The sequence below is a fragment of the Triturus cristatus genome, chromosome 10 (assembly GCF_964204655.1).
Source record: "Triturus cristatus chromosome 10, aTriCri1.1, whole genome shotgun sequence".
Classification (NCBI taxonomy): Eukaryota; Metazoa; Chordata; class Amphibia; order Caudata; family Salamandridae; genus Triturus; species Triturus cristatus.
In genome coordinates this window covers 461,144,145-461,156,542 of record NC_140593.1, presented here as the reverse complement: position 1 = coordinate 461,156,542, position 12,398 = coordinate 461,144,145, and the positions used below count along the sequence as shown (strand labels likewise).

At 45.9% G+C, this 12,398-nt stretch overlaps 1 protein-coding gene across 1 annotated transcript in view; it reads left to right on the top strand.

The window, feature by feature from the left end:
• Positions 1–12,398, top strand: part of CUL2 (cullin 2) — a 537,998-nt gene that overhangs the window by 178,357 nt on the left and 347,243 nt on the right. The window contains exon 5 of the mRNA XM_085631872.1: positions 8,594–8,699. Within this exon, the coding sequence (XP_085487998.1) occupies positions 8,594–8,699 (106 nt within the window). The remainder of the gene's footprint in view (positions 1–8,593; positions 8,700–12,398) is intronic.

Below are 12,398 nucleotides of genomic sequence, written 5' to 3'. Positions count from 1 at the left end.
CAACGCCTCCCGCGTATCCGATATGGCCTTTAGAATTTGATCCAGCTGCTGCTGCTGGAGTACCGCCGCCGAGGCGCCATCCGTGCCCGGAGCCTGAGAGTCAGGCGGGCTCTCCTGGTGCTCAGCCGGAGCCCCCCCTGGGCCCCGGTGCGGTTTCCCCATATTCGGGCCTCAGCTACAGTCCAGCCCCGATCTCCCCGACCAGCGGCAAAAGTCCCAGGAGCCCCCCGGACCCACAACACCAGGACCAGGAAGGGCAAGTCCACGTCCGCCGCACCCGGGGCAGGGGCGACCACCGCGGTCTCAGCAAGGCAGGAGGGGATCAGCGGGCAGCCGCAGGTGCACAATCGCGGCACCCGGTCGCGTGCACTCCGAGGTGAGGCCGGTAAGGAGGAGCCCGGCGCTGTTCCCAGTCCAGCGCCGCCAGGGGACCACACAGCCTCGAGTCCAATTCACCAAGCGAGGGCTCCCCCCCGCCGCCCAGGAAGCACAGGTCCAGCACGCGCGGCGCCAACACCAACAAGGGCACAGCACCCACCGTCTCTGAGGGCCACGAGGCAGGGGGCACCACCGGTCCAGTCCACGGCTGCCCTCCCGCGGGCCGACGGTCACGCACGCCAGCACTCGGAGGGGCGGGGTCCCCTCAGCACCACAGGGTCGCCCATCGCCCCCAGGGTCCTCCGTCGCGGGTCATAATCCACCGCCAGCGCCCCGAAGAGGCGCGTCCCCGCTCACCCGTGACCTCGCCGGCACCAGCTCCACGGGTCCCGCGGCGGCGCCCCCGGCTCCAGAGGCTCTGCCGCTGCCCCCGGCCTCTCACAGTCCACTGTCCCCCGCCGGGATCGACTCCGCTCCGCCCGCACAGATCAGGGCCAGCAAGCCGCAGCGCGGTCCGCAAGCTGCCCCCGCCGAGTCCTCTGCCACTTCCGGCGGGGCCGCGCTCCACGCAACTCCGGGGATGACAGAGCCGCCCCAGGCCGCAGGCAAGATGGCCGGTCCCCACCAGGCAGGTCCCTCGCAGTCTCCGCGCCAGGCAGCGCCCGGCGCCGCCGCAGAGAATCCAAGCAGTCGGCCAACTCCTCTCCGTCCAGGGGAGCCCCCTCCCGGGTCGCAGACACCGCCAGCGAGGGTTACATCAGGATAAATCGCACGGCCAGCACGGAGCTCAGGGCTCACGCGTCCATGCTCGGCGGCCTCCAAGCCACGCCCCTCCCTCCTTGATTATCCTTTGGGGCTCCCTCCAAAGAAAATGCTTTTTTCACAAGTTGTAATTGGTGCCGCAGAAGTTTGAATCTGGACCTTGTACTTCAGAGCTCCTATTGCGATTTAACAATGCTCTGGTTGGACCGATTATAGCCGCTTGGTGTAAATCACTTTCTGTGCTAGTAGTTAATTGCCGCATTGCTAAGCGCTATAGTCTAGCACACAGTGATCTATTGCGGGCAGCCTTGTGGTACAAGCCTCCACTTTCAAGTTAAATCGGAACTCATTTTTTGCAACTTCTTAGGATAGGGAGTATAAAAAAATGTATGTAATGGACAGGAAAGTTTAGTTTTTGGACTGTCTGGCACTGCAGTTATTGAATTCAGTTTGATCCTTCTGGTGCTATAGTCCCATGCTCTGAGACATGTTTTGTAAGGTTATACCTGTGTTGCCCAAATAGCTGCATTATTCCTTTGTATAAACAGTCTAAGAAGGACAAGATGCAGCTAAGCAAATTCCATGTTGTGGCCTAGACACAACCTTACCTGGTTGTTCTTGCAGTAGGCCCCAGTGACATTGTCAGGTGACACGTCTGCACACAGTCAACCAGATTCTCTGAAGACATCCAGCATCACAAATAGCTGTGCCCTTTGATGGGGCAAGACGTTCTGGAGACAAGGCAGATGTCTTTGTAGAGTTTCACAATCATCCCGCTTACAGCTTGCTTTTTTATCCTTCTTCCTCCTATTCAGCTAGCATTACAGGAAGTTCAGCTTTTATTCCAAGGTGGTGCTCCCCTTTTACGAGTGGCAGCAGTCATAGTGCATCTAGCAACCAACGTAAACTTTTTGTAGCACTAGTGCCAGAGGCAGCATCAAAGAAAGAAGACCACTACTGCTTTCCTCATCTATAGCCAGTGCTCGTTAGTTTTCCCTCAAGCAAGCATCTGGTAGCATGTCCTCTTTAATGTTCAAATTGGTAATTCACTCCATTTTTTGGCACCCCACTTTTTATATTGCTCCTATGTACATCTAGACATCAACAGACAATTCCAGTATCCCCTCCAAGAGATGATGTTACTTGTCAGAAGGAATGTCAAGTCTATACCAGACGCGAAATGTACTGTTACTTTCATTGCTTCCTGGTCCCAAAAAAGGATGAGAGTTTTAGACTAATCTTTAATAACTGAACTTGTTCCCTTCAGAAGGAGAAGTTTTAGATGATAACTTTTGTTGTACTATCCTTGCACCATAAGATTTGACTTGCCTCTTGAAGTCTGTAATGTTATTCTGGCAGCCAGGCGTCCCACCACTAAATCGGTATACGCCTGCAGGTGGAACAAATTTGTGGCATGGTGCACAGCAAAGGCTGTGTATCCCCTTTCCGCCCCTCTTTCTGAGGTTCTCCTCTTTCTTCTTTCCATGGCCCAGCAGGGCTCTGCTCTGGGCACCCTTAAAGGTTATCTTTCTGCTATTTCTGCTTTCTTACGGCTTCCTGATCAGCCTTCTCTTTTCAAATCCCCTGTTGTTTCTCGCTTCTTTAAGGGCATTACTCACGTGTTTCCTCCTGTCCCTTTCGTAATGCCTCAGTGGGATTTGAATCTGGTCTTGACGTTTCTGATGTGCGCTCCCTTTGAGTCACTTCATAATTGTCCCCTTCGTCTCTTGACGCTTAAGACTGCTTTCCTGGCAGCCATCACCTCTGCTAGAAGGGTGAGTGAGCTCCAGGCTCTCTCTTCTAACCCTCCTTTTCTTTCTGTCCATCCGGACAAAGTTGTTCTCAGGACTCGTCCTTCATTTCTCCCAAAGCTGGTAACTGCCTTTCACATCGGGCAGTCTGTTACGTTGCCCACCTTATTTACGCCTCCGCATCCTTCGAAAGAGGAAGAGAGGCTCCACCGTCTGGACCCAAAACGGGCGCTGTCCTTTTATTTGGACCGCACCAAGCAGTTCCGGGTGGACGACCAACTCTTTGTTGGTTACATGGGCGCTAAGAAGGGGGCGGGCGGTGCACAAGCGAACCATCTCTCGGTGGATCGTTTTGTGTATCAAAGCTTGTTACTCCTTGGCTAAAAAGGAACCTCCTGTAGGGCTGAGGGCCCATTCCACTCTGGCCACGAGTTTTTCTGGGGATGTCCAGAGCACCATCATGGACATGCCCTTCGATGGTAGTCTCCTTTTTGGCGACAAAGCGGATAGTGCGCTGGAGCGCTTTAAGGACTCTGGCCACAACGGCGACAACTGCTCTGGGCCGGGGAGTCCCCTTGCAGGACATCTGTCAGGCAGCAACGTGGGCCTCGCTGCACACGTTTGCTCAACATTATTGCCTGGACAGCCAAGTCCGGAGAGACGGCTTCTTTGACCGTTCTGTTCTCCAGGACTTTCTGGTGTGATCTTGGTTCGCAGATCCACCACCGGGGTTGGTATTGCTAGGGTATCTATTCTAAGGTGAGGAATCTAACTAACGTGTTTCTTTCAGATGAACAAGTTACTTTCCTTCGGTAACGATATATCTGTAAGAAACATTAGTTAGTTAGATTCCTCACCGCCCCACCCATCCTCCCCGTTCTGCGTACCGATATCTAGGGTTGAGGTCATCCCTTTCAGGGCCCTAGAATTTTTGGCACCAGTGTCGGTCTCTTGCATGGCTCTGCATTCCTGGCGCGGAAAGCTATATACAAGAACTGACGTCAGCGCGCGAGGGCGGTGTCCAAGTACTCCGTCGTCATCCCGGCGATCACGACGACGGACGCGGAGCCACAGACGACGCTTAGCGACGCGCAAGGGTATTGCTGACGAAAAATCTTTCCGGATCCAGCCTGACGCCTGGGGATATTCTAAGGTGAGGAATCTAACTAACTAATGTTTCTTACAGATGTATCGTTACCGAAGGTAAGTAACTTGTTCATTAGTGGCACAATTACAAAACAAATGCATATCAAACTACTATTAGGATGGCTAATGAACCATATACTATAAAAAGCACCGTCATGTTATAGGCATATGTAGCCTAAAACTCACCCACCTTCTTCTTCTACTGAAACTAGATGATTACATATCAAATATCTCTGGGATTAGTGGCAGACCCCATATTTTAGCATACACAGATGGACGTTCTACACCTCAGCTAACGTAGCAAACTTGTCTCAGCACCCTCGCTCAGTGTGTTTTCTCAAACTCTTATGCTCAATTATATGACAAAATGTGTGTTCACAAACAGCTTCATTCTTGTGTTATGTCTAGGTGCTAGTGTCTAACCAGAGAGAATTACAACAGGAATGGTTGTTTGACCGTGTCTAGCGTTTTCAGACCAAAACCCAGGAAAAGAACAGAACTTGAAAACATATGCAGTTTCTGTATGAAAGTACAATGTTGCACATATATCGTTACCGAAGGTAAGTAACTTGTTCATCTAGGCTGTTTTGGACAGGGTCACCTCAAAGCCATTACCACCTCTGTAGTGAGCCATACATTCAGCCTATGATTCTGATGTACCCGGTTGCAGATGCTGTTCCAGCCTTGGTAGTTCTGAGGCTTCATAATATGGCAGCATCATGCTTCCTGCTGGTACCGCAAAGTTGGTGGCACTTTAGTGGAATCTGTGTCTTCACTGGGCCCCACATTGGGGCTATGCTTCATACAAGATCCATGTCTCCAACGACGCAGCTCAGGATCTCCAGTGGTAAGCGACCAATGCCAATCTGATTGTGGCAGACCATTCTCCCTACCCTCTCTGGAAGTCACGGTGGTAACGGAGGTATAATTTCTTGGTTGAGTTCACCCGGACAATATTCAAATAAAAGGGCACTGGTATCCTGTGGAGCAGCACAGTCATCTAAATCTACAAGAGCAGTGTACCATCAGACTGGTTCTCAAGCCCTTTCTGCCTTCCGTCAATGACAGGTTGATCCAGGTGTCAACGGACAACAGAGGTTCAATGTTATACTTCAAAAAGCAGGGTGGCATGCGGTCAGGGGACACTCTGTCTGGAGGGTTTGAGGCTGTGGCTGTAGTTTCCACATCTCAGGATCTCCCTGATGATCAGTCATCTAGTGGAATACCTCAACATTATGATAGATAAACTCAGCAGGTGTCATCTTACCGACGACGAGTAGCCTCTGCACCCGGAGGTATTACAATTGGGTAGGATTTTTTTGCCACCACTGAAATCACTCGCTTCCTAGTGTTTTCCATTCAGGGGTTGCTAGGAGACTCATCCAGTTTTCTTTGGGACCTCTGTCAGCTGTACATTTTGCCTCTGATTATATGGGTGACACAGAAAGTCAGGTAAGAACAAGCATCGCTCATTTTGATTTCCCAGGATTAGTTTTCCATGGTTGTTACTGCAAACTTCTGATTTTGAGCATAACCCTCCACTTCATCTCCTGTCTCAGTAGTACTGCATAGTTTTACACGCTAACCTCTGCAACCTACACCTCCAGGTGTGCAGATTGAGCAGAACCAATATCTAAGTTTTTGTCTTCTGTTCGAAGTAGTAGATGTCATTTTGGCTTCTCACCCTTGTGGCTAGTTTAGCTATACAGGCTGTGTTATATTCCATATAGGTATCCCAATATAGGACAGGGTAACATCCCAACCTTTCACCTACATTCGTCCCTACGCTACATACATAACGGGCTGCTAGGACTGACCCTTTACAGTACTGCTTACAAAATGTGGGGTTTTCTAGCCCCGTACATTATGCATGAGGATCCTTGGAACCTCCGCAGGACTACCATCTCCTGCATAATAACTATGTACAAGGTTCATTCCCAACGTCATCCTAAGTCTGACAATGGTACAGCAAGGTAGAACCCCTGGGGGTACCTTTGGGTATATAAACATCACATCTTGCTAAGCTAGTCAGAGGAGATCAGGACTTCCATGCCGACACACTGGCTCAAGACGCTAAAGACCCTGCATGCATATACTCCAGCTCGCAGTGGTCTGACATCCCTTGTGGGGTGTCCAACTTGAGACCAAGACGGGGTCCCACAGTCTCTCACTTCAGGTAATGGGGTTGACTTTATCCTAGAGGGATTCTTGGCTTAACACCTACATACATGCTAGGTATTCTTAGATACATCTAGTTAGGATAGCATCATAGGAGTACACTTTTTATTGTCATGTATTTTATATACTTGCCTATATTCATGGTTATAGAAAAATGGTAGAAATCGACCATAATTTCACTTTCTTAGTGCTTCTAATCATTTATATCTGTTACTGTCTAATGATTGTTTCAGCACACCTATTTTACACTAGTATAACGACTGCTCTATAAATACATATTGAAAACGTCCCTACTGTTTATTCTCTCTATCTCTCTGACACTAAGTGAGCACGAGTGACTGAGCGAAAAGTAGTACACTGTTTCTACGGTCCTGAGGGATCAGGGTTGTCATGTTGGATAGTTGCCAAGAACTATTTTCTCCTTAATAAGAGGGGTTTCTAGTGGCACTGTGAGCTAGCTGGTTTACAAGCCAACATAATGTGTGGGATTGCCTAGAATCAGTCTGGGCACCAAGCCCGCAGTATATGTTGTCTAAACGCGCAGATCCTGTATAGGTTTTATAGGAACTACACGACCGCTGTTGGGCTAAATTTGCCACCGAGTGTGAAGAGAGGCTTGTAGGCCGCCTACAGGCAAAATAGTCTTGATGTTCTGTTGTTTGTGGCTCGGCAAAGCTTTGGTTTAGGCACAGTAAACCGTTTTTTTTTATCAGCCGTTTAGGCCTTTCATTGTTTGCCTATTCAGCCCTCATAAGTTATGTCACCCATTGTGGTGTGTTTCTTAAATGCCTTTTACTTGATTTCCCTGATTGCTTGTTTGTAATGCAGTGGGGCCATAGTTGAATTGTGACCTTTTTGATGTTTGCTTCCTTCAAGCCTTTCTGTAGATGTACTCTGAGTTTCTTGACCTGGAAAACTGGGTTTCTTTTTGCCATTACCTCTGTATGTTTGTGTCCGCAAGCTGCAGGCTTTGTCAGTTCAACCTCTATATGCTACCTTTTTGTTCTTGATAAGTAGGTACTTGGGAACTGTGTCTCTTTTCTACCGATTGTGTCACTTTTTGTGGTGGCGAAATCCATCATACTCCCTGTTTGTTGCGTTTCCTGGTGTGATGAAGGAAAAGGTGGTCCAGACGGATTGTCCTCTGCATCAAATAGTTGTACCTTGACAGGGAAGGATCCTCCTGAAACCGCTAGGCTCATGCCACCAAAATAAAAGCCGGCAACAAAACCCTAGCTTGGGATGTTCCAGATTTGGACATTTGACAGGTGGATAAATCTTACTTGATTCTCAACTTTGCAAGATGAGTCATAATGCTCACTTAGTCCTGCAGGACTTCTTGGTATAATCCCACTCCTTGGACACACCTCCTCGGAATGGGCATTTCTTTTTTACTGATTCACAAGGTGAGAAATCTATGATTACAAGTATCCATCTGAAGATTACTTTACTTGGCTTCAGCAACTCTCTTTCTGGTGGTTACTCTATTTATCCACAGATTTCTCACTGCCTGTCTGCCTCCACGTTTTGTGGAGTGGACTTTCAGTGATAATAAGATCCCAGGCTAGTTCTTTTCACCCTGCCAGTACACATGTATTCTTATCAGCCACACTTCAAGTCTGAGGGTGTGGGGAAGATATGACATAGCTGATGTCACTGCACAGGGTTAGTACCCATATGCATTTATATTGTTATGTCCGGAGGCAGGATGGAGCTGCGACGGAGGACGATGGTGCCACTTGTAAGCACTCAGTAGCTATTGCAAAGGATTCTGGATCCAGTCTGGGGAGATTCAGAAGGTAAGGAATGTGTGTATGATAGATTATCCACCAGAAAGAGCATAAAAAAAGGACTCAGTGCGGTCCCAAACTAAAAATTGCCACTGGGGGTAAAGCAAAGCACGATTATAAGAAGCCGCATTCCATTAAAAGAAAGTAAAATAGCTGTCATAAGGTCCCAAAAAATAATTTGGAAATAGATTACAAAATCTTGCACAGAGAAAGAGACATACAAGCAGTCTCTCTAATAAGTAAACCTGATATCATTTGTACATTCATCAGTGTTGTCATAGGTTCATGCTTTGTCTTTAGCCATTCATTTGTTATGACCTATTTATCATATGGTTTGATTGTTTGTTTCCTGAACTGAACAAACATGGAAAGTTGCGGAATAAATTCTTCTCTTCTGAGGTGTTTAGGCACTTGCTCTGTTTAGGACTTTTTTTTTAACTATAGTCCTGTTCTCACAGCCTGAGAGTGATTAAGATGGTGGTAACTAGCTCAAATACAGAAGTTGCGTTATGGCATTTGTTTCTTGTTAGCTGACTTTTATTATACTTTCTAATTCACTCTTTGACTTTTTTAAATTTCTGTTTGTAGGTATCTTAACACACAGTTCATAAAGAAGAACAAACTAACAGAGGCTGATCTTCAGTATGGTTATGGAAGTGTAGATATCAATGAACCACTTATGGAAATAGGAGAGGTAAGTTGCATGAAGTAAATAAGTATATATGAAAACTTAAATGATTAAAGATTGGAAAAAATGTTCTATTGGTTTCCATGACTGCACAAGTTATGTAAAATGTCAAACAAGGAATGCTCAGATTTATTTTCAATTCCTGTTGAAGGCAGCTGAGTTAAATGTTTTGCTACATACAGAGAAATGTTACAACTTGTAAGAAAACACATTAAGATTCCTATTTATTTTTCAAAAGTCAGTGTTTCATAAATATAGTTAATCTTTCTGTTAGCAGACACTGGTAATAAAATTTCAAATTTCCCTGATGGTAGTGATGTACCATGACTTGGCTGCTTACTACAAACTAGGCAAGTGATGAAGGGTGTGTTTAGCAGTTTTCAGTGTTACTTGGGTCGCCAATAGACTTTGGCAGAGCGTTCAGAATAATCATTCAGAGATTTCTTTGATGTCATCTTTTAACCAAGTTTTTAAAAATATCAGTTTGAATGGTTATTTGGCGAGTAGGTTATTTTTTACATTTATGTAGCTACTAGCATATATTAAACCACAACAAATATAATCAGAGTTCTAGGATGACAGTGGAGGAAATCACATGACCAGAAATATACCATATGCTTCCAAGGTACCACTGATTCTACAAAGCTACTATTAAAAATCTAATAGAGCCTGCTACTCCCAACCTGTTTTCGTTGCGGCCAACTCAATGAAAGCTATAAAAAAAATCGGAATTCAGTAAAACCTGACTCCACTCCCAAGAACTTTGCAGGTCGGTTGCCGAACACACTTTTAAAAAACCCACGGATTGGGAGACAATCTTCTTAACAAAGAAAGTCCCTGACCACGTCAGTTCATCTTGCCTCGAAGCAACTCTACTTGGTAGCAATGTTGATCATCTTATCTGTCATCATTTATGGGAAGCATGCTAAACAAGCACAGTTTTGTATGTGTGTTATTGTTCAGCTTAGTAGAACAGTACCAACAGGCATTAGTGCTTTGAAGAGGCAGGTGTTGGTCCTCTATCTTTAGTGCACGTCACAGGAAAGTATGATTCTTATGGGTGCAAATAAAAGGCATTCTTGGCTGTAAATTACTGTAACTAAATATGTAGTTTAAACGCAGATATAAGACATAAAGGATAAAGAATGGAACCAATCAAAACAGCCGATCAGTCCTGGCACTGAGCTGTACTTCTTTTTCGATGAATGTGATCACACACAGTGCAAGAGAGCCAATGCCTGAAGTGGGCTAACTGAGTGATCCATGCTGTATGAAGCGCTGGTAGGCAAAAGCAAAATATGAGCAATAGTTGATCAGACTAATGGATGAAGAGGAGCGACCGAAAGCGCCTCTTTGTTAGTACTTGTGTGTATTTTTCTGTATGAATTTTTATAACGATTATTACATGAGGCTTATAAAATAGCTAAAGTTGTCTTTAGGCCACACTTAAATGTTAGAGTTTCTACGCTGCTGTGGTTTTACAGGACCAAAAAAACAGTCTAGTGCACTGGTTTTATGGAAAGTACTAGCATTATTAAGGAGAACAGTTCTTTGTGCTCATATTAGTCTCTGATATATCGTGAAGTAGCTGCTGTTCTTTGCAATGGCATAGGTTTATGCTGTGTGCTTCAGTCTTGCACGGCACACTCACATAGATCCTTATTTTATTTTAATTAGGAGGGTCCACTTTGTACTAATACCAAATGTATGCCTTTCAACCTTCAAGATTACATAAAATTACCAGTTTCCTGCTGACTGTCACTTTGGAAAGTATTAAACATCTTCAGCTTCTCCATTTCATGTCCATGTTTACCCAGCATTTCATCATGTGTCAACAATATCCACAGTCACTTGGCATCACCAATAGTCTAGAATTTAATGACCCCACCAATAATTTAAAACCTTACGATGCGCTGCATAGTTTGTACTTCAGCAACCCACATGCATGTGTTTCGCTCTGGACAGCATGCAGGAGCCCATTTATAGCTTCCGCAGTATCATAATAATCTGATGCACTCGAGGGCTCTAAAGAGTTGCAGTCACACTCAGTACAGCACCTGCCTCAAGCTCCTGTTTCTTGAGATGGACAACATCTTCAGTGCGTGTATCAAAAGAGAGGAGTATAAATAAAGTCACAGTCAAGAATCTGGATACAGATGGTATCTGCAAATGTAATCTTGTCATTTCATATTCTCATTCATGAAACAGAGAATTATAGTAGCATACTACATGCTAAAAAATCAAATTCTGTCCTCCCGATATAAACAGGCAAGGCTTGGTGCCATAGCACAAAAGTCCATTCAGTCCTACACCTCAAATTTGTTCCAGATTTCATGTTAACACATAGCTTCTCACTTTGTGTGTGCAGTCAAATAGGTAAAGTATCAGTCTGAGCCACTGGAATATAAACCATACTAAGTGTAAGTCCCAAAGGATTTGATTTGGCAAAACCACATATGTTCTTGTATTATGGGCAGGAGACAATCTGAAGGTTAAAGGGACAAAAACAAGCTTTTTTCCTGGTCTAGAGATTTGCACTGCAAGAACACAGAAAAATATAATTGTGCAGCACATTTTCTGTTTATTGCATTTGTATTGTTGCTACTTGCCCTAAATCGCATATAGTTGTAGAATCACCTATGAACTGGGTAACTCAACATGTCTAGTAAAAGATACTCCATTTGAAAAGCTTCCCGGAAGCTATAAAATTGAGTGATTGTCCGGTATGATGTGGTAAAACATTCCTGATCTTAGGACCCAATGTGCAATATGAAAGTTTGTTCAGTTTTTGTAACAGTAATGTGAACTGAGCAAAAAAGCATTAACTTTTTGGCTCGGTTATTCTTGTGAAAAAGTAAGGCACTGTCTTTTTCAATAGGTAACATAACCTTGTAGTGAAGGCATTTGAAGACTAAGCCTGGGAACTTTGGTGAACCCCTCCCCTCACAGAAAGAATATGTCAGGACAACTTAAAGCTCAGGCAGTTTTAACTCTAAGATAGGGAGGGGTCTAGGTGCCCGCCAAGATGGACGCCTGAAGCAGAGCTCTCTTTCTCTCTCTACCGCTCCTCTTTTTGCTTCAAATTCTGCTAAAGTCATCAGAGTACCCATAAGAGGGCGCTTTGATTGGCTAGCAAACCCAGCACCAGGATCTAGGCCCTCTACACTGCCCCACGCTGCAGATGCTGTCTGCGCTGGAGCTCCCAGCAGTACAACTGTGTCCCCTGAATTATACTGGGAGGCTATGTTGACTTCTAGGGACTGATTGCTATGTAGCCCAATCCTGCCAATCCCTACTAACACCAATCCGGCCCATAAAACACAATCCTGGCCCTCCTTTGTTACTCGCCTGACCACAAGGCTGCTTCTCTACATCATGGGGGGGGGTTGACACCCTCGTGCATCTCCCCTTACACATGGCATCACCAGGTGTGACTGATTTCCAGTGATGCTGCTGTCGCTGGCAAGGACTGCTTTGGTGGCTGTGAGAATCCACTGGGTGGGCGCCTGCCCCTATTGCCTCCTGTGTTTCCCTACAGATTTACCCTGCAGTGAGGACCGCTTCTGGCATGGGTGGCTTGCTCTCTCTGGGCTGTGGTCCCCATCCTCCTAGTTGACACCTACTTCTCTCCTGCAATTGCATGAACCAGCCTCCTGGTGCACCCCTTTCTATCTGATATTGGGGACGATGATACCCTTGATAGAC